General features: G+C 40.7%; 1 protein-coding gene across 1 annotated transcript; it reads right to left on the bottom strand.

Annotated features, from left to right (window-relative positions):
• Positions 1–392: 392 nt before the first annotated feature.
• On the bottom strand, positions 393–22,951 carry LOC117733536 (inactive dipeptidyl peptidase 10). The gene is given in 26 exon segments (XM_034537275.1): positions 393–1,533; positions 1,612–1,684; positions 1,890–1,948; positions 2,051–2,150; positions 2,254–2,308; positions 2,409–2,603; positions 2,717–2,783; positions 3,187–3,285; positions 3,563–3,610; positions 3,707–3,825; positions 4,963–5,010; positions 5,770–5,861; positions 6,882–6,986; positions 7,071–7,112; positions 7,496–7,620; positions 7,944–8,040; positions 8,739–8,893; positions 9,022–9,142; positions 9,522–9,603; positions 10,212–10,264; positions 14,255–14,326; positions 15,928–16,022; positions 16,219–16,314; positions 17,469–17,547; positions 17,549–17,584; positions 22,913–22,951. Coding segments are annotated over 26 exon segments (2,370 nt in total). The 3' UTR covers positions 393–1,315.
• Between the last annotated feature and the right edge of the window lie 1,030 nt (positions 22,952–23,981).

Consider the following 23,981-nt stretch of genomic DNA (forward strand, 5'->3'; position numbering starts at 1 on the left):
TATTTTATATGGATTCATGTGTCTGAAGAAATAAAGTTGAATAATATCAGTGGTCATGATGTATCGCATTTTAAGCAGTAATAGCTTTGAATGCCACACAGCAGTACTTTTGCAGAGATCAAAGTCAGTAATTACCAAGTGTTGGCACATTATTGTTCTCATAATTATCTATCCAAATGGCTATGTTAGGCAGTTTAGTGAAGGTAGATTGTTGCTGTAAAACAAGAGGTTAAAATTTTATTGTCAATGATTGTTGGAAAATAGGAGTGGCCAGTTGTTTAGATTCAAGGGCATTCGTTTTAAAACCCACTGCATGCAATTTACCATGATCAAGACCACAGTCAACTTCCTTTGTGGACTGTAAGGTAATGGCTCAACAAATTGTTCAAAGATATAATTTAATTCTGCAATACACAAGAAATGTTTAAAATCATAAGATGTACCAAAACAGAAACATACTGTACTTCCCAATAAATAAAAAAAAGACAGTCCTACATAGACGTTCTTGCAATAGTCCTTGAACCAGAGCTTGTGTTGTAAATAGTCACAGTTGCAAACTCATTCTTTATCACAAAATGCAAGTGATGCAAAAAGAACCAGTGGATAAAGTTCACAAAATGAATTTGGCACATTAAGAATGATCCATATGGGTCATATAACTTAAGATGGGGAATACATTGTGCTAAACACCTAAAATAACTGTGTAAAATAATTTTACAATGTTATCTTAGAGATTGTGGAGAGTCTTACCAGGAAAGTGACCAGTAGGGCCAGGTTGCATGTTATATTAGAGTTTAGGATTCAAATATCTTGTATGTATTGTACATTTAAACATTTTCATGGAATGGAATCTGTATGAATCTGAATATGATCTCATAGTCCAGTTATAAGAATTTTTTTCCAATGTGTTCCCGGCTGTTGGCATATTTGATACTTTTAACCTTGATGGGTGAAATGTTAATCTGCAAAACACAGAAAATGCTATATAAACTAATCCACATCATGCAGCCATTATGACATGCATGTTTTAAAATCTTTGTAAACCTTTGGCAGAATCAGTAGCCTTCTAGTCCACACCATATCAAGTGCATTTTGTAAACAAACTGCCTCAAACATACAGTATGACAGCAAACACAACTGTGTGCAACAAGATATACAGTACATCAACAATGTTTCCAGAATTTGTAGGAGATGATCTGATGTGTTTGGTCCCCACTTCTTTGCTCTTGTGCATGGTAATCTGACCCAAGGTAATGCATACAATGGCATTCAGTCCAAAGATAGTCCTTCCAGAAGGAGGGAAGGGACTCTGGTCTCAGTCATCTTCTTCCTCGTCATCCTCTATGGGATCTAGGAGGATGCTGTGTTTCAAGCAGGACTGGAGGTAATTCACCACTGTCCGCTGGAAGTGCTGGATGCTGTGTGCCTCCCTTAGAACGTGGCCCTCATCTGGATACAGCTGCAGGGAGTAATTGGCTTCCACCTTTACCAGTCGGCTCAGGAGCTCTGCGCTGTGCTGGAAGTGTACCCTCGCTTTGGCCAAATACACACATACATTGAAATTAGAGGTGAGAAAATAGAATTAAAACAAAACATGTCACAACATCTCACCATCTGCAGTTCCATGAAGAATAAGGAATCTCTCATCTTTCAGCTTGTTAACCTCCTCCAGCAAAGAGGCAGTCTGAAAAGATATGCCATCACAATACAAGAGTATTAGATACACTTAGCTGAAACTAATGCAGTCTAACAACAGCACTACAATAAATCCCACCTTCATACACATTTATATGTTGTTAAATGTTCTGTTTTTGTTGAAACTGTTCAGACTGCATTGGCTTTGAGGCAAAAAGGCCTGTAACTGAGAATATATCCACAGCCTCACCCACCGAGTAAGCATGCTCCTCCTTAGCTGGAAGGCCTAGATACCTCTCTGAGAATGCAGCACCTGAAATAAGTGGAACAACTTGTACTCAAATACACAAGTTGTGTCCGTTTTATCACAATTACCATTGACTTAATGTTTGAATAGTTAATGATATGATCTCACTATAAAGCCTGAAGTCAGTTATTGGTGCCACAGCGGCCGTGCATTGGAAGACGTTATCTGTTGCAGCTAGCATCTTGAGAGTTAAATATCCGCCAAATGCCTGCAAGGAGAAACCAAAAAGTGCTAAAACAAACAAAGCATGCAAGAGCTTAAAGGGCTTCAATAGGAGAATTGAGTTTAAAAAATAAAAAAAAAGCTTTAACCTTGCCATAGAGGACAATCCGACGATCGTCAATGTAAGGCAGTTGCATCAAGAGCCTGTAGATATATCATTAAATCCTATTAGTTAACCAATTTACAGGCAATATTCTCACGTGTCAATTATATAGCTTTATTTTGTTTGCATAAGTAAACTTACTCTACAACTCCCAGATAATCTTTGACTCTAACTGAGCCAAGCTTGCGTGGATCCACGGTGGTGGTCTTCTGTCCCCGGCCAACCCCACTCCTCCCGTCCACCCAGGCCAGGGCCACATTGTGAGTGCCGGAGAGAACCTGTGGCCAGTCAAGGGAAAATTCCTCTGTCACCGACTGACTGCCAGGCACGCCATCCCTGAGCGACAAGACAAACAGGATCAGCAAGTACGGGGAAAGGCCAGGGATCATAGGTTGCAAAACAGGTGACATGAAATAACTCTTAACTGCCACTTGCACAGTGATGCTCACACAATGACGAGGAGAGGGTGCAGGTTGGCCTCGTAGCCTTGAGGTAGAGATAGTTTCAGGTGTAGATCTAAGGAAAGAAAATAAGGTAAACTATCCATAGACATGTTAGGATTGCAGCTACATTTAGAGCCTCTGCCTGACACATCTGAACCTCTGAAGCACATACATATTTAAAAAAAAAAGGTTAATCCTTAATCTGAACAAAACATGCAAAATCATACGAGATCATAAGAGAATGATTGGCCATTGAGTAGATGACTCAAACTAATAATTACCAAATCACCAAATTTAAAAAAAGATTGGTTGGACTATATTTGGACTTACAGGCTAAGACACTTGCAGCCCGTGCTAAATATAGTCAGACTGCTTGAGAAGGGCACTCAAGGTGATCTGTGATTGCTTGTATTTGTGTGGCTAATATCCTAAACATCAACACATATAAAATAAAGCCAATGTTTTCTTTGTTGTACCATGGTTGTCAGCTGGGAGTGTCCTGAACAACGTCTCAGGGAGCCTCTTGTCCTCCAGAGCTTTAGATAGAGGACTGTTATCCTCCAAGACGACGTATCCTACAGGAGATTAAACACCAGTGCGTCAGATAATTAATACTAAATATCAAAACAGACGCACTACGCCGCCAGGTTGAGGCCCAAATGATCTCCACGCAGACAGCTCTAACTGAGAGCTACAGACAGATGGCAGTGTTCACAAGCCTGGGATTAAAGAGTCTACATTTGGGTGTGCTTGAATACAGCTTCCTCTGCAGGCTGCAGCAGGAAACTGCAGACAAGCCTTGTGTGTGTGTGTCATTATACAATAAGTGAGACAAGCAGATGTAGCACTTACTGGAGGGGTCCTTTGTATTGTGAACCGTCACTTTGGGTATTCCTGGGCCTGGGGGATTTTTCAAAAGAAAGAAATTCTAAAACCAACTGTCTGAGCAGCGTGAAGCTTGAAAGCATCCTCCTTGCTTTTGTGTTTCTCAGTTACCTAGACAATAGAGGATGAAGTGGGTTTGATTGGGGCTGAATTCAGCTTTAAAGAAGCGACATCCATCCATTAGAGTACAGGAGATGCACCGGCGCTGAAACACTCCATCCAGGTCCACACTTGGACACAAGAGAAAATGGGTTATTGACCACACAGAGGAATAGGACATTCGGAAGTGGTTTGATTAGTGCCGGGAGAGGGTCAATTGTTTGCAAATGCATTGAGAAAATGTGTCAAGTGTCCTGAGACTAACTAAGCAGTTGACTTTTAAGAAACAAATGCTTATAGGACTAGAAATAAGAGCGGTTATACAGGTTGCTCTGTATCGAGTCTCACAATGACCCTCTCCACTCTGCTGCTTACACATTTCATACAAGATTAATCATATAGGCCAAGTTGAAACAAGCCTTCCTACATAATGCCGTGCCATCTCCTGAAGCCCAAAGCTATGTGATCTAATAAAAAGATAAGAAGCTGAGAGAAAAGTGTGTCTTAAGTTTCAGCACAGATGGTCCTAGTCCACTGAGAGGGATTCTTTCTTTTATGAATGTGTCAAGAGAGCTCTTGGCCTCAAGCATGTACAGCTCACAAGAATAAAGATTCACATATCAACACATGTGCAGTTTCTCATATCGTATTTATAACCAAATACCTGCTAAACTGATGAAATTGCCATCAGCATCAGTAATACATTGTGTTTAGTGCTAATTATCAAACGCTAACACGCAAATTGATGAACATGGTCAATATTATACCGGTTACATCAGCATGTGAGCATGTTAGCCTGCTGGTGTTAGCATTAAGCTCAAAGCACCACTGTCTTTTGGCTGGAGACTCTAGTTCAATGTTAATAACAAGACATGCTAGCATAGCTTCTTTCGAAGGGCACAAACACTTCGAACACTTTGGACTTCGCACTGAACAGCACTTTAGCCCACCCACTGGTGCAATACTAATACGTTTAAGTACTTTTAATATATTATACACTTTATTCTATTTCTACTCCGTCTGTATATATAATATTCTTCTTGTTTTTACTCTTTTATCTTATTTCTGTTTACTGTTTATTATACTACTTGTTTTTTACTTATTACTGTGAGCAATGCTGCCGTAATCCTGTAATTTCCCCACTGAGGGACTAATAAAGGATTATCTTATCTTATCTTATCTTATCTTAAGGGTAATGTCAATAATGTGTCTTTTTAAATAGCTTTGAAGTGAATCTGTACTGACGTTTCAGAGGGAAACATGTTTACCTATAAAGGTGTCTGCTTTGTCTGGATTCCTCTGCACTCAGGAAATAGCTGATGATGAGAAAAACAAACCACAGACACAGCAAGTTACATCAACACTGATCACCGTTGGGCATATTCTGGATATCAATTATTCATGACAAGAACACACAGATTTACATACTTTGGCATGTTAAATCACACTTAAAATCAAAAGTGAAGTGAATGTGCATAAAATCATCATATGTCAACTATCCAGCTCATTGTAAGTAGAGTACTGTGAGACAGAAAGACTTGTGTGGAGGCCAAAAGCAGAATCAACCCCGGTGGGCAAACAACTGACTAGATATTCAATTGACATTGCTTGATTGTCTGTGACGCTCACGCCCCAGTCAGTCGGCTCATGAGGGGTTTCTGCCCCCAGCAGGATAAAGACAGATTTAAGGGATAACCTGCTCAGTTCAAATGTAAGTTATCATTTAGTCTCTTCAGTGGCAAAGCATTCCCACAAGCAAGAGGAAGGTTAAAGACATTTAATTGGGCATTTTTTCACAGAGATCAATGCTACATGTTAAAATTGCACTTTGAGTTATTTTTAAGAAGACAATCTTATGTGGACCATTCACCCAGTGTCTGGCCTAACAAAGGAGTTGATCTTCAGGCGCTGGCATGTCTAGAAATTGCTCTCAGCTTACAGCGAGAGATGATCACTTTAATGATGGCCACTATTCTACTGCAGCACCCCATTTCTATTCACAGTAAGGAGCTGCAAGCTGTTAAAGATGTGAAAGGTGAGTAAACCCGTCTCCACACACTGTGACTATCACATACATTTTTCCAGCCTTCTCGTCGAGGGCACAGAGAAAGGTGACGTCCCAGCTCCCTGATGTCAGGAAGCGAGGAGGGACGGAGGGGATGGCAGGCTGCGTTACACAGAGAAACAGAGATGAAGAGCAATGAGGAAACCAGCTGATACACAGAATAAAAATAGGTGCAGCAATACAGTGTCAGAGGATGGGCGGGGGAGATAAAGTTTATAACGTTAAACCAAATGACAGCTACAGTGAGAGTTCAGGAACAGAACAGAACGTTTTAATGAAAACTTATGATTTGAGCCAAAGCCACTAATGATTTGCATGAGCCCAAAGGTGTCACAACCCCTCAGATCTCTCCATACTATTTGTTAAATATTCTACCTGGTTGTCTATGTCATTAACTGCCTTGTAATTTTAGGCTGAGCCTCTGGTTACCCCTTTACGCCAGTTCCACGCCTTGACATGTTCCTCCCTCTAGCTCACCTGCTTCCCATTTCACTGTATGCAACAGTTGTATTTATACAGGTCTACTTCCAATAGTTAGTTGCTAGATCTTTTCACGTGAAAGCATTTGTTACCTGATTCTGGTTCTGATCCTGTTTACTGTACACTGTTTTTGGCTTCCTGATTCCTGTCTACTCCCGGCCTGGTTTGCCTTGTTCTGATTGCTTCCTTGGTTTTTGACCCCGCTTGCTTGGAATAAATCTCATTGATTTTGGACTTTACCTTTGTGTGTTTGTGGGTTCTCACCTGTTCTGTGACAAGAGACCCGACAGCTATGTAACATATGCTACTACACTCTTCATCTGTCTACTAATGACAAAATGGCAACAACAACAACAAAAAAGCACAAAACCTTTTTAATTGCCCTTCTAAAAAGCAAAACGGCCATTACAGTAATAATAAATGAAATGACTCCTGAGATAAAGGTGGTGTTTTAGTAATTATGGATGGAAACAAAAGTATAGGAAATTATTTTAAGCAAACCAGACTTTATAGGCCTGTGCTGCTGAGATCTGCAATCAAAGTGTTTCATGGGGCTACTGTTGAAATAGTAACGACCAATTTTTGCAGAAATCTTTTAAGGATGACTGAAGGAAGTAAAAGTGAACTGCCCTCAAAACTGACCTGTGCTGAAAGACCAGCGATATGTTGAAACTCTCCTCGAGCCCCCTGTTTTGCTGGCAAGATTGTATAAAACACAGAGCCGTCTGCTGAAAATAATGGCACATCCTGTTGAGGAAAGGTATTGGGTCAAAAAGACAGATAGTCGTGGTAAACAGGTGTAATAAAACGTGAAATATGAGCAATACATACCTGTCGTTTGTTTTGCATTATGTCCATGGCCATTTTGTGCTTCTTTGGATTTAGAATCACACAATATAGAGAAATGTATCAATCAACCTGTTTACAAAGCTACAGCTAAGTAGCATTGTGTAAATAAAGCTTATTATATACATTAATTATTAAATATAGAAATAATAAACTATTGGCAATGGGTAACTGAAATCTGCAAGGATTTAATGAAAGGCAACAAGCAATACTGCATGACATCACTGAGAATTCTTCTCATGCAGCAAATTACTTTAAATATGAATCCAGCCAGTAGATGTTTGAGAGCTTAAGGAAATCAATCATAACTCCCAAGATAGTGTAAAATAAGTACAAATTCAAATACAGCCGTATATTGCAGCGGAGGCCATTTGTGGATTACTAATGCTGATCGACTGATGACCACTCACCTCTGAGCAGGCCCCCGTGGTGGCCTCGCACACGCAGAGCACTGATTGGTTCTGGGCACGATTCAGCCAACGAACCGCAAGGCGGGTGCTGCTAATCCAAGTCACCATGGAGATGTAGCTGTCTCCGAAGAGGCGATGCAGAAAATGATACATGGGGAAAGTGGTGGAAAAGATTGAAAGAAAGAAAAACAGTGGAGAGAAATGTTGACACATGAGTAATAATATCTGAGAGGTGATGTCCACATTGTATGTGTAAGGCCTGACTTAATAACCATTGCTTTCTTTACTTTGTAAAACAAAATGTAAAAAATAAACGTTCTGTTATTATTGTTATTTATTAAAATAATGGTATCCGATACCAGATGGGGCTGTCGCGCTGATACCTATTCAGCAATTTAAGTCATTATCAGTGCATCTCTAGTTCTTACATTCAGAAATAAGTAGTACCTGGCCCTGAGGGAGTCAGGAGGCATCATCTCCAGAGTGTGAGCTGGACCATACAGATTCACCACAAACAGACTGACTGATGGGATACTTGAGCCAGCCTGTCAGCACAACAAAAGAAATATACAAAATAAAATATACTAATTAAAACATGTATGCACAGGCAAGTCTTTTTAGCCATGAAAAGTGGCCATTCTCAAGCACTTTGGTCAAGAATGTAATTTCTTGACAATTTATTTTAGAAATTGCCAATAAAATTTCCTGCAGGTATCAATAATTCCCACAGAATGAATCCTAGTGATCTTGTTGACCCCCGTCTTTCTTTCTCTTGCTCCACTATGAGGTTGACTTGGAGATTTGAGTAAAATGTTTAAGCCACTATTAGATGGACTGCCATGACAATTGGTACAGATATTCATGTTACTCTCAGGATAAATTGTAATAATTTGTCTTAATACCTGCAAAACTAATGACATTCCCAGCCTCAGCATGACCTTTATGTTTTGTGTTACTTTGCAAATGTTAAGATGCTAACACAGTGAACATGGCAAATATTACACTCATAGACAGTATATTATATAAAGTGGATATCTTCACTGTTTGGCTTGTGGATATGGTTTTGATGCCTTGAATTTAGCATTTTGGCCTTTTGCCATCTTGCGGAACCAGAAGTGACTCATATAATAAATATGACCATAACTTGAAACTAGTGATTTAGACCATCAACTCATGTTTACAATAATGTTAACTGAGGTAGAACAAATCAAGTTAGAAGTAGGGTAATTTAATCAATGTTTACCTTTGGGTAGGGGAAGAGCACATTGGAGGGGTAGAGACCACCTAAGAAGTGAGGTATTTCCATCACAGGTGTGGCAGAGTTGTTGATGGTGAGGTACGCCAGCCGGGCCCCGTCCATAGACCACCAGTGGGCAACATATGTCAAAAGCACTTCCTCTGTTTTAAAAGACAGCGTATGTTGTTGTATCAGACTCAAAGCATACAGCTGCTGTTCAGAATCATTATTATCAGCTTGGTTTTGCAGATGTTTCACTCTGTAGTTTAAGTGCTGGAATACATCCAACCTTCATAAGTCCAGTCAGAAAGCCCGTTCACCACATTCTGCTCCAGGTCAGCGATCGTGAGACGCAGGGCTTTGCTGGTCGCACTCGGCTTGTAGTAGATATCTCCGTCAAACACATAGGCCTGACATGAGTGGCACAGACAGACCGGGCAAATCCATTATCAAAGAATGTACGGCTGAAGGCTTCATAGCTGGCTGCCAGAATCGGTCGGACGCCCTCCAAGAGTGAATGAATCATTGGCCAGCACAAGTGAGAGCCAATACATCTTAACTTGCCAGTTAATATGCTGCAGACGTAGCAGCAAAAAGCCAATTACATTACAGGGAAGGTAGATTAATGATATTATGAGTGTAAAACAACTCAATTATAGCAACACAGTCTCTGCAATAACCCCTGAGATGGAGTTCATCTCATAATGACAGAGACATGATACCAGTGTAGCTGATTTAGATGACGCAGACAGCACATTGATCAGGTAAATGAGAGAGCCCCTGGCTTACCAGCTGGCTCCCCTGAGGCCCCCAGGAAGCGTATTGTAGCACTGCCTTCTCCCTCTCCGGAGGATTAAGCTCCAGCAGATCCCTGGAACACACACAAATACTCAGACATAAGCCCTCCGTTAGAGTTGAGTGTCCTGTTTACAGCCCTCTCAGGTCCATCCATGCCCTGGCCTTGAGCTTTGCTTGAGAGAGACACTGCACTGTGAGGACAAAGGAGCAAGATGCAGACAGGGAAAAACAAAACAGAGAATGGAGTTGCTACATGCAAGAGTGCAACATTTCTTGTTACATATTCCGAGCTGCACTTATTTTCTTCCAAAGGACAGGCAAATATTTTCCTCCAAGACATACTCAGGCAATGAACAATACTGCAGGTCCTCCTGGATTCCTTTATCAGAACCATTCCTCAGAAGCTCCAGGGATCATCCACAGCTACCACTGAGTTTTTCCACTGATATAATGCTGATTATGAATCTCAGGCAGTAAAATCTGAAGTACAGTACAAACCTTACGTTGGGATATGGAACCTGGAAAGACCACTCAAGAATGAATGCATGTCTGACAGAAACATGAGGCTCTGATTCGATGAGACACACTCTGGGGGACGTTTTTTCAATCCGCAGGTCTGCTTGCATTGGTGATGCTCATGCCCAGTGCAGCCCATGCATTAGCATTCATGATTCCACCTACCCATTAGCCACATTGTAGATAGCATAGGAGGCTGTGAAGGACCTAGAGAACACCTGAAAGAGGTAGAGGATATCATGCACACAGGTGTGCCGCACTTAGATGACAACACACATGTATTTTAGTGCTCACACATGCTCATACACATGTATAAAGAAAGTTAAATACAAATGAGGTTAGGGAGGGCCCTGCCGAGGCCCATCTTTAAAAAATGAAACAATAAGCAACAGGAAGATATCTTTGTTTCCTGTGGCTTATTGCTTTTTAAAAGGGCAGCAACAATATGCTACACAATTTAGAAACCCTAAATTATTGTATTAATTGTTTGAATTAATTTAATAACAGATTAATGCTATTCTGAGCAGTAGAAACAAAGTATCTGCAAGTGTGGCAATATTACCAAGGCTAAAAATTAAGAAAGATAGAAAGCGTGAAAGATAGGGCAGGAAATACAAAGGAATAGTGAAAAAAAATGATTATGCCATTTATGATACCACCAGCATGTCAAACCTCGAGAGCTCAAGAGTTTTCAGAAAATGTACACAAGAGGCGTTCTTGTGAACACGGTAAACATGACCCCATTTAAAAGGCAGCATGAGAGCATTCAGGTGAATCTTCCAAGTTTATGGACACATTTTCTGTTTCAGAACTGAAACACTAAAATAGAACAAAGTTTGTTTGGGTTAAAAAAAGAAAACAAACATTCTGTGGTTGCATAAAATTTCCCAATAATTGTCTTTGGGGCAGCCACAGACTTAACACTCAATGACTTAGCAATGTGAAACTTACTTCTCTGATTTATGGCTTTGAGAGAGGAGCTCATGTTCACACATATTGATAGAAAACACAGTGGGAATAATATAGAGGAACTCTTTATGTAGGTGGGGTTCCCATTACAGAAACTAAGACAGACATTATTATTAAATAGTATTGTTACAGCTAATATCTTTCCCACTGAGATCCATTGTGGCTGGCAACCCTGTCACAGGCATCAGCAGCTAATAATTCAATTAACACGCTAAAGAAGACAAAAGGCCCTGAATCAATGAATGTGTCCATGTGTGTGTGTGTGTTTGTGTTAACCGCAATTGACTACAGCATTACCTGATGAATTATCTGTAATATATTGATTTGTGTTATTCTTTTTTTTCCTCTCATGAAAGGGTTTGGAAACAGGCTATTTGTACACTGGCCTCTAAAAGCCTGACCCTTCCGAATAACCAGGACCCGAAGAAATTAAATGTCACATCCTCTATACAGCACATTTAGCGGTGAAATTGGATTTTTTTCCCTGTGTTGTTTGTCTATTGTTAGAAAATGCATGGATGGAAAGACGCAGTGATAAAGAAAGAAAGAAATTCTAAAGGCTATCTAGTAATTGAAATCTGATTGCGGCGTAAAGTCTGAGCATGTCTTAGCACCAAGAATAACTGCAATGGCAGAAAGAGGAAGGGTTGAATTGGTCCAACACTATGGGAAAAGGGGAGGGAGGAAAATAGAGAGAAAGAAACAAGGGCAGGAAGGGAGGAAAGGACTGATCTTGGTCCTTACAGGGAGCATCACTCGAGACCACGGGGGGCGGCATCCCCATGTGCACCGTGTTCAATCAGCTGTTCATGATTTGTAAATTAACCCAGAGCTTCTGCTCATGATTTAACATCATGGGGCTGGTGACAGAGGTTTTACTTTATTGTGTTTATTGTTTGTGTGTCAGTGTGATAAACAGAGAGACAGTGAGAGCATCTATCTGTCTAAGAGAGGAAGAGTGAATTATAATGTGGCTGTCTGTAACATATCATAAATCCCCCCCCCACACCCCCACCCCCCCCACCCCCCACACACACACTTTACTACCGCCCCTAACCAATCCATGTCTAAAAAATGGGGGTGGGTGCATAAAACACAAATTAAACACTCATAAAATAGCTTGTTAATAAACACGTGTTAAAGGAAACTTATAGGTATTACAACACATTTTGCAGGAGCACAGCGATATTATATATTGTACCCTAAATGATACACAATACTAAACCCAATAGCACCCTTCCCTCTCAACATTGTTCCTGCCTCACAAGCGTTTCTTAGCAGCCTCACTATGCATTGCCTTTGATACCCGCACCCATCAGCGTATGCTGCAGAGTGTAGACACGACTCCGTTGGCATCTTGTCCCTAAACTGCTTTGTCTTGGCAGGTGCTGGTCCGTTTGCCTCCGCTCAGCAATCCGAGATTGATCTCGCATCCCTCTTTGATAAGAAATATGTGGGACCCGTTTAATTCAAACAGGCTTTGAGGAAAGACATTTTCATGAGTACAAGTGATCTGCTCGCTCTTGTTCCTATGGCCAAATCCCTAACTCACTTCCATGTACACCCTCTTATCAAAATCCATTTATTTTCACCCACCAGGCACACAGCCCTCCCTAAAGCCTCCAGAGCTAACACAGAATCCAGAGAAGCCTTTTAACTGTACCCAGAGCCTGCTCATCCATTTCTCTTTACTGCAGCTTTCTCCTTTTAGCATCTCTGTCATTCTTTGATAACCCTTCTGATTGATTTTAACTGGGCAGTGCATTTGAGGGGAAATGGTGCATATCTTTCTGCTCAACTCCCTTCTTCACAAGTGGCTTCCCCCATCTCTCTCTCTGTTTTTCTCTCTCGTTCTCTGTCACTCTCAGCAGCTTGCCGTTCCTCTTTCAAACAGCGAAGCTGGTGCCTGGCTCAAACTGCTTCAGTCAGCACAAATCCCCTCCAGATATGGACAGAAATAAAGTGGCAGAGAGTGAGGAAGAAGGAGCGAAGAGAGAAGAATGGTACTTGAAAGACGAGGAGAATGGAGGAATAGCCCCCATGCACACAAAAGGCCAACCATGCTAACGCATACATATCCATTTTGAAATGACTCCATGTGGCGGGCCCACTGCCTGTGTGAATACACACCGAGCATACAGATGAGAGTAGACAATTCCTGCTGACATCAAAGAAAGTATGCTAATGGTATAAATCTAAAGCAATCCACAGATTGGACAACGATCTGAGCCCTTTCTCTCCAGAGATATCTGAAAAGTGATTGAATGTATGTTAATCACTGAATAATGCAGTTAGAATGGATACACTGTGTTTAGACGAATACTGTAACACCGCAACAGGATCTCCCCCCCTCTACCCAGAAAAGAAGTGACTAAACAAATGAGAGTGGGAGAGAGCAGCAAAATCTGATTTCTGATTTTTAATAAAAATGTGGGGGAAAATGTGCTGAGGGGTTTCATTTCATTCTAATTCTGCTTCCCTCTGTCGCTGATTAATTGCAAATAACACGACTTGCATGCCCTTTAAAGGAATAACCAACTATTTAATAATGGTGCGGGTATTTGCAGAGGGAGGCGGCAGAAGGAACTGATCTATGTGGTGTTAAAATAAAGGGAGCAAAAGGATCTGCTTTGTGTCGACCCCGACGCTTACCCAAAACCACCTGTGATTGTGATTCTTGTCAGCTTCTCATTAAAATTCCGCACCAAACTAGCGGGGCGATTTCATTACTGCAGCTCCAACGTTACCCCTCCATCTCCTTGATCTCCCCTTCCCCCCTTCCCCCCGCTATCACACGGATCACTCACTCTATAAGCTTTCCTCAACCCCCTGCATCTTCCACCATCAGCCCATTTAAATATTCAACTCTCCATATGTTATCCCAGTCATGTGGCGGGGCATGTTATGGAGCTGACGAGTGCTGCAGTAGAAGAACCTGCACACATGCGCGCGCGCGCACACACGCACACGCACACGCACGCACACACACACACACACACACACACACACACACACACACACACACACACACACACACACACACAACCTCCTTCATGTTCTTGCTCCTTATCTCTGTTGTTTCTTCAGGGCTCTGATGAAGGTTGCGTCGTGTGAGTGGTAACAGTCTTTACTATTAGGGGAATAATGTATGACCCTGGATGTCTTCTGAAGGGAAAGAGCTTGATGGAGCTTATTCTGGAATAACTCTGAGTCAACTTGGCATTCGGAGAAAAACTTACCGGTCGAATGTTATACGTCAAGAGGACAGACGTCTTGTCTGCAGACACTTGAAATTTAGTAGTAGTCAGGTCCTGTTGAAAGATTAGACAATACATCATCAGCAAATTCCCTTTGTTTTCCTATGGAGATAACCCTGTCTCCTTCAAAAGGACATTCCCTTGCAAAAAAATACTTTCGTAGGTTGAGGCAACAAAACTAATTGGTTAGGTCTTAAAAAAGATTATATATTGCCTTGAAATGACCACTAAATTGAAAAAAAAGAACCTGCATCAACAATACCTGGTTAGGATTTGGCAACATAAGTACTTGTGGAGACTCATTTGAAACTTAATTGGGATCCAAAATCCACATCGAAATAGGTTACCCTGGAAACGAACAAGGAAGATTCATTATATGGGATCATAGTTTTTAGAAGACAGGGCTGGTGGAGAAAGTGGTTCTGGGTATAAAATAATTGGATATTTTTCATAGTTAGACATTTTACAACAGCACTTAGGTTTCCTGGCTTATACTCAAAGTTGGGGTCATTTTGGATTCCCAGTTTCAGGTCGGTTCTATCGTCCTGTTATTTTCAATTAAGAAACAAACGACACCGCTGATTATCCTTCTACCAGCTTGAACAAATCATCCATTATTCAGTTTCATCATGTCTTGACTACTGTATTCTTGTTTAAGCCAGGACCTCTGCGTTCTAATATCACATTTTCAAAGCTTCCTTGCCTTCATTTATTCTCATTCTTTTGTCATTTTTGATACTTTTCACCATCTTTTTATGTAACTGTGAAGCACTTTATCTCCCTGGTTTTAAAATGTGCTTTCTAAAGTTGCAAACAAACTCCTGCACGCTGTCTAACTTGTACAATTATTGTTGGCTTTTCAGTGCAAGACCTTTATCAGGCAAATGGTTTGTGACAATGAGAAGCCATTTTAAATAGGGAATAGGGAAATGACTCTATGGTAATCACCAATATTGTATGTAAATAAAACACTGTGCTCCAAATAAATGTGCTCCAAAATGTTTACATTAAATGGGTAAATGATATCAAATAAATGCTCAAACTAAAGGCTAAACTTCATTCTCAAAAATATTTGTATTTTTCTGCTCTAAAAAGTGTTACCTAAAAAAGTTTAATTAATTACTATGAATTCTAATGTCAATGTTTGACACCATATATAACTAAAATGGTGTCAGCCATTCATTTATTTAAGGAAATGCCATGTGCATCTTCGTATTCATATAGGAATAGATATTTTCCTAGAATTAGTAAGAGCAGCAGAGATAACAAATCCCGTCATAGCACCGAAGAGAGACTTCTTCTCAACCTGACAACACAACCCTGCTTTTAGCTCCTCGGCGATGACCCATATAAGGCTGTCAGTGTTGTGCAGAGGCGGTGTTCAAAATGATGCCCTTGCTTGGGAAATTCTCTTTGAAGCCACATGTTGAGAGGGCTCACAGAGCAGCCACATTTGGGGGGAAATGAGCTGATACCGTCACTCTGCCAATTCTTTTTTTGTCTTAAAAGTGTGGGATGTGGAAAAGTGGCACAGCTTCTCTCTCTCGTTCAGGACGCTCTATTGGCCAGTCGATTTGTCCAGCTGTCTCTGGATATAAGCCAATCAATACTGAAATCTGTCCCCTGTCCTCAATAGCTGTGTTGCTGTAACTCACCACAGAGCTGTTGTCCACCAGAGTCGAGGTGAGGTTGCTGGTGAGGCTAAACGACAGGACGTGTCCTTCTCTAGTGCGGAGAGCCACTTCATTTTCTGACAGGGTTAAGACAGTTCAGGGAAGAGGATCTTGTGTTATTACAGTGATGGCTTAAATCCACAGAGGCAGAAACAGCTGCTTGGTCTGCCAACCAGGAGCTCAGTTTCAGGTGAGATCGATAAAGTGGTATTAAAACAGCATGAGCACTTTCTCAGTCGGGAGTAATTTACAAGACGGAACAGGGATGCTTACCGTTCAACCATGCCACACAGGGGTCGTGAATTTTGAACTCTTCACTCTCCAGATCCTCCATTGTGAGATGGGAATGGAGTAATAAGTGAGATTCATCTTCAGAGAAAAAAAGACAAGAGTTAATTAGTTCATCAAAAAGTATGTCGTGTTTACAGTAAAGCAAAGCCACATCGTGTTGGAGCCTGGACTATATATCTGCTTCGGTTTTTCACATTTTTGCCTTTATTTGACACATTTCAGAGAAGACTGGAAGCATGGGGAGAAAGGGGTTTGACATGCAACAAAGGTCACCTCCCAAGGCACTTCATTTTTAAAGAGATGAGATTGGGAGCATTTCTATTGCCTCTCAAATATACACAATATATATATATATATATATATATATATATATATATATATATATATATATATATAACAACACACACAGAGGGAGTGTGTGTTGTTCCTTTTCAAGTTCCTTTTCTACTCCAGGTAGACATGACTCCACTATATCTTTACATGCAAATAGTTGTTTGCTGCAATACTAATGCTCTAAATATGTGTCATCCTTTAATGTCTGTTTTTATGTATGAAACATTTGTTAAATGCTTGCCCACATAACCGCTAGTTCACCATTTTGGGAATGGTTATTATTATTATTTGCTTTCTGGCTACTAATTGGAGAGTTAGATCGCAAGATGGATACCCCTCTCACAGGTTTAATTGTGCATTCAATATAAAGCTACAGGCAGTATAAGTCATAAAGACTGGAAGCAGAGGGAAGCAGCTACCCTGGTTCTGTCCAACAATAAAGAAATATGAATCCTCTGGTCCATTGCAAGGCGGTTTGGGGACTTGTGGTTGTGGATTTGCACAACTCTATGCAAATCCACATCAGGCAATGGTGTTTATTACTTACATGACATTGGAAGACGCATCAATAAAATAACCACCACCATAAATGGTGAGATCTATTAGCAGACACATACAGCCCTCAATATAACATATATGGCAAGCAGCTCTACTTCCAAGTGATATACAGTCTATGTATGGAACTAAAAAAAGGGGGAATTTACATTTTGAAACAGATAAAATAAACAAGATATAATATTTTAATTTGAGAGCTTTAGAGGTGTTAGTTGTATCGATCTTCTCATATAACTCTCTGCCAGAGAACACATTTCCCAAAATATCACGCTATCCCTTTAATTCCCTACATTTTAACACATCTCTGCTTTGCTGCCTTTTCTCCTCCAAACAGCTCTTCTTACCGGGTGTGAGGAGGATGACAGAGAGAATGACCAGAGACATAACAGCCAGGATCACCACGATGGCTATTCCTATGCCCTTCTCCAGGTCCGTGGGGACCATCTGAACTCCCCAGGTCCTGATATGAAAAGAACGCACACAAACACAGTGATGAATGCAAGCACAGCATGTGGAGGAGGACATTAGTGCTGCTTCATCTCCACGCTCTCCCCGACAGGCAGATCAATACAGCGAGCCCCATAGCGGGGAATGAGACCAGTCTTCGCTGAATTACACACATTTTCCGAATGAGAAATGCATACAATTGTGGCATATTTGACAGATCAGACTTTGATTGGGGCAGCAATTTTGGCCGCACTTACATTTTTCTTTATCATCGCTCATTTCACTTGATACATGACTGATGGGCCATGTGGTTTTGCAAAAAAAAAAAAGAAAAAGAAAAGAGGGAGGTGGAAGTAATAATGATATATGTGTTGCCTGAGTGCTTTTTATAGGAAAAGCTGCTACTTATTTCATTTGCTTCAGTGGATCAGAATTTATTCAACAGCAGTGGATGAAGTTGTTAACGTGGCAATGAAAATGAGGAGAAGTAGTTGGGACTATATAACTATACAATAAATTAGAGACAAAGCTTCAGTTATCAAGAGATAAAATGATTCTTCAAGTCTGTGTATATCCTGAGTATGTGATCAGGGAGAGCTGATGGAAGGAGCCGGCATCAGTATCAGTTACATTTAAACACAATTGCATGCTGTTCCCAAACTGGACTTCACTCCCTCATAAAGAGTGGCTGGCACTGCTGGAGCCACCAAGTGTGAGGGTTCAATTACACAGCAGCTACACATTTCACTCCTCATTATGGCTGCCCCAACTTTTAGCTTAACCCTCACTGCCTTGCCTGTCCAGATCACCTTCCTCCAGGCATGAGGGAGGAGGGCAGCTGATGGAGGAAGGCATTTTGGCTTGCTGGTCAACAGATTGCTGCTTCTCCGTGCTCCCCGGGTGACACCAGCTGTCCCTGACTCAGTTATATTGGCCAGATCTAACATATCTTCTCCACAAACATACACTTCTTTACCCCCATTGACCATCGGACTTAAAGCCACTGACACCTACTGTATTAAAGTGCTGAAGAGTGAGAATGCGCTCACATAAAAATGTCTTAAAAATCCATTTCAGAAAAGTGAAACATGGTGAATTCAGCAGGAACTGATGAGTAAGGATCAATACAGTTTAACCAGAAACAGAGAGGTTTCTCCTGTCTTTATGCCTACATGTGCCATTTATTAAAAATCCTCCATTCACAATGTTATTATTTTATTTTTTTTAAACCGTTTTGAGAATTTGTCTCTCTCTTATTATAAGGAAGGAGTTTTATTTTATACCCAAGATGAATGTAAGACAAACAAGGTCTGTTCTATCGCGAGTGGTTTGCCAGCAGAGAACTCCTGCCAAGGTCTCATCTTTAATAGATCTCCTTAGCTGCAGTATTATAACATATTCAAATTAGAACCACTACAAGTTACACCTGCAGGAATAACTTTTAAATATTGTTTGAACCTTCAGGGCCTCAGTATCTATACTGGTCTTTCTTTCTAACACTTAGTTTTATCTCGTTCTACTGCATCTCTCCACCATTATCCTCCCATCAAATAAAGAAACCTACAGCAGTCTATGAAGGCTTCGGGAGCAGTCAACTCTGACTCATACTGTATCTGTACTTTCTGTTTGACTGAACGATTCGACATGAAAAGAATTGAGAGCTGAATGTCTCTTAACAAACTAGGTGTATGTTGCGTAAAATTGCAAACCATGAATAGCAATGGCTAGGTCTCTTGGTTACATAAAACATATAAATAATTATATTCCAGGATCTCATAGTAGAAAGGGACATTTTAAATCCCTCCGTCTAATTACTGTGAGCAACGCGAGAACGGAAACATCCTCCTAATGGGATGCCCAGCTCCTATCACTCCCCTGAGCCCAGACATTAGACCATCATTCCAATTAAGGTCACACTGTCGTTGTAACAGACCTGGGAGAATCCTACGTTTGGGCGAATAAGGAGTTTTGTCACACTTGTAAATGTGGTTGAGATGTGCCGAGCAGAATTCCCAGAATGAACATTGTCGAAGCTGGCGGTGCTGACTGGTCGCTGATCCCAATGCATGAGGGAATCTAGTGCAGCACAAACTGCAGGCACAGGTGAATAGATGACGAGCTGGGCTGTGTGAACGGTGGGCTTCTGCCAATCAGGTTTTCTTCGGAGCGAGATCAAATATGAATCTAAGTGAACCATTTAATTTATTCAGCCTCTGAAACCCCTCAGGAGTTGGAGTATATGCCTTGAATGGGTGTCAGTTGAAAGGTATTGTTTACAGATAAATCTTCTAAAGGAATCCCTTTGAAATAATTTTTTGGCAAACCATACAGAACTGCATTAGGGAAGAGAAAGCTCTTCTGTTTGCCAGTGGAGCACAGGGATTTTAACTCAACCAAATGAGAGAATCAATAAGGTGGACAGTGGTATACGGTCCAGAGGGAAGCAATTAATAGTGGGAATACAGTCATAAAGGAGACTTCTAGGAAGACCCCCTCTGTTGAACACTGGTTCTTGCCAGGTGTGACACCTCCATGTGGAACACACAGACGTATTCTGACCGTTCTATCATTTCAACTTGAGTATCACAATTATTGGACTGGAAGTGTAAATTGAAGAGCACACAAACAGATTACTGGCAAGATAACTGCCTTCTTCTTCTCACAGCACACACAAAATCAAACAATTTCAACTTTATTGATTAAGAAAAAAAAGCAAGCCACACTTAAACACAATTCAATTTCTCAATCTGCACATCGAGCAACACAACTAGGCTGTGCAGAATCAAGGCAGTGCTGATAATTCATAAATTAGGCTCTGGAGAGATCCTAACGCCATCTTCCGTGTCTATGAGGCATGAAGAATCCGACAATAAATCATAAGCAGAGGAACGAGGGAACCATTGCAGGCTGTTTGGGGCTTCTGGTTTTGGATTTGCATACCTCTAAAGCCCCCTTTAACATCAGGCAAATATGTTTATTACTTTCATGACTTTGGCAGACGCATCAATGGTATATCCACCACCATAAAAAAGGGGGAGATCTATTGGCAGACACATACAGCACTTCAATATAAACGATATGCTCCTTACTTTAACGATACACGGTAATTGCTCACAAGGGAAAGCTGTAATTTAGCAAGTAACCCATGTATGCATTACTACATCAATATTGCTCAGATTCATTTAAAATAAAGGTCATCGTTCGAGCAGGCTGTAATTTTCCTGTGGTCGGGATAAATGCTAACCAATCTGCTGAAGTAATGAGATACTACAGCTCAATATCGATTCATATGTGGGTTTTCTTTCATCACATCCAGACACATTTCTGTGCTTGCCACTCACTGTGCCACTACTTCTCCCTTTGTGTTTATTAAAAAATAAAAAGTGGGTGGTATAGACACCAGATGAGACTAACTGGGCAGATGTTTTGCCCTCGAGACTATTGCCAGACAATGCAGCACAAGCCTTTGTGAAATGAAAGACCTGCTGCTTTCGCCTCTAGCGCTGCAAGGCCGCGCTGTCTTACTCTTTTTATGCTCTCCATCATGCATAAGAAAATGACTGTACAAAAGGGTATGAGTATGTATGAGGGAGCTTTTCCTCAATGTCCAGGGACTGATTTCCTGCCTTTAATAAACCAGCAGCATCAGTAAAAATCCATGTGGAAGAGCTTCAGTTGACATGATGTAGTGTTTCAGTGACACGAGAACGATACGGCATTTGTCACTCGGCTGAGACTCTTTAGAAATACTTTAATAATAATGAATAGGTTTATAATATGCTCATTATACACTAAAATAGTACACTTGATCGTATTGTTACATCATCAGTGCTGAGGATGAATGCTAAAACAATATTGACTTTGAAAAACAACTAATTAAATTATTAGTATACATTTCTTTTCAGGGATTAACTGAACCAGTGCATTATGTATTCCTGGCACGGAACTTTTGATGTGGCTTTCATATTTGACAGAGTGGTGACAAGAGTCATTTATGTTGACGCTCTTTGCTGTACCATGGAGCGTCTAATACTGTGACACACAGATGTATGACACAAGTAGCAACCCAAATTATGCCATAAATCATTGCACCTTCTCATAAACGGAGAGCGACAATCGTAACCCAGCTTAGCCTCATTGAATACTTCATAGTGTAAAGAACATTGATTAGAGACTGTGACATGAAATGTTGCGACATTTGCAGATAATGGATTGTTTATAAGCCCCCGCAGCCTTGTGTGGCCCCCTTTCAAGGAGACAATAATGCTGCAGTATTATCACACGGACCCTTCACCACGAGTAGAATAAACTTAAGGTTAGTGCGACACTTCATGTCAAACACCACTATGCTCATATTGCATACCAATTAGACATCATTTAACTGCTCCATCGTCTCTCACACGCGCTTTCTCCAACAGGGCAGCTGTGCACTAATCAGCTCATGATTGAACATCTTTCCCAAGAAGGATGACAGTTTGTTGAGATTTTATATTTAGGAGAGCTCACTGAGCAAGGTTTTAAATTGTTGCACATGCACTTTAGAGAAACGGCAGTGGCTGATTTGTGGACAGTGGCTGATGCAGCACAGGAAAGTTTGATTCAAAGCTGCATTTTAGAGTAGCTACTACGTAAATCATGCAAATCCAATTAAAAGCAAAGTGTGACGTTGATTAAATAAACCATGGTCCCATTGGAGCAGGTGAGCGTGTTATTTACAATTAAATGGGAGAGCTGCATTAAAGAAAAATTTACATTATAGATATTTCATTACAGTCATCATTTGGCATAATCCATGAGTATTAATAGTGTGAGCAAAAACACAAACAGTGGATGTATTGGCTAATAGTCTTTTTTCAATGACAATACACCTACACAGCAGAGGGATAATCAATCACACAGTGCAGGCTGTAGGTTTGAGCCGTTGTCACTGTGCACATCCAGGCTGGAGGGGACATGTTTCTGCTGGGACAAATATGTGATTATTATACTGGAAAAAAAATACTGATGCAGATATCATGATATAAAAGTCTCCATGGGACAGAGGGACAATAAGAGTGCGAGGCTGTAGACGTCGAGTTACCACATCAGCCTGCACCGCAGTGCACAGAGTCAAGGCTGTGCAGGTGATGAATATTCACGGGAAAGTCTGTGGGCGAAATGACTAAAACACTAATTGATAATCATCGTATTGTGGGTAGACATGAGGAATTCCCCACTGCACATCAGAGATTACACACATATACACGCGCACGCACGTACGTACGCACGCACACACACTGGTCTGAATCGGAGGAAAAACTAAGTAGGGATAGATAAAACATTTAACAAAACACACACATACCGGCTCCGTGGTCATGTTTTGTTGAGTTGTGGCAATCATTGTAATCCGCAACAAGCTCTGCTGCCTCTGTAGCTTCAAAACGCGTCGAGCAGCTGCACTGTTGTCTTGCAGAGCTTTTTCTGCATGCTCTGCTTCTTGCAAGTTTGTCCTCGCTCGGCTGATAGTCTCTCTCTCTCTCTCTCTCTCTCTCTCTCTCTTTCTCTCTCTGCACGGGTGACTCTCGTTCAGTCATCACCTATTTTTTTTCTTCAGATTTCCAATCTGATGAAAACTATTGATTGGCTCAGACAGGAGGCTTGGGAGCCATAGGCGACATAAGCTGCTTCAGCATTCTTTATGTTTACAAAATATTTACAAATATTTAACAGCCACTTTTACCCGTGAGTATTTCGATTTTGGTGCTATGATTACAAAGCGCAATATTTTAATTCCATTGATATAATGATTAGAAACGTATCATAGTGTAAAAGTACAATAATATAACCTACTTACTCGTGTGGTGTATGCAATAACACAATAATACACGTAAGGAAATTAATTAGGAGGAGGTGCAATGCTGCAGTGCCTTAATTTCCAAAGAACCTTCAATGTAATACTGGAAACATTTCAACGCCATATGTCGTCATGCACATGTCCATGTATAAGTGGCCTGTAGTATATCAATGTATGAACACTGGATGTATTTCAAATGATAAAGAAATTGTTCAAATAAAGATCACTTGTGTTCATGACTTGTCGTGAAGCTGGATTGATAAAAAAGAAATAGCGATATGGTGATAATTAAAACCGTTTCTTTTAATGCTGCTTTGGTGCCAGATGCAAGACATTACCTCTCAGCCACAGCATACTGACACTGAACTTCACTCAATGTAACAGGCTACAGCTTCTGCATAGTCGTTATTTTTCCACTTATTCAAAGAAAGAACCGTTTCTTCGCCAGTATGGAGTATGTATTTTGAAAGTTGTGACCGGAAGTCTCACGTTATTCTTCCCATTGATTCCTGATTCAGTTTGTTTCTATGATTGTTGGCTACTTTATAATATTGTATTTCCAAACCAAACTATTATT

Source organism: Cyclopterus lumpus, chromosome 7 (assembly GCF_009769545.1).
Source record: "Cyclopterus lumpus isolate fCycLum1 chromosome 7, fCycLum1.pri, whole genome shotgun sequence".
Lineage (NCBI taxonomy): Eukaryota > Metazoa > Chordata > Actinopteri > Perciformes > Cyclopteridae > Cyclopterus > Cyclopterus lumpus.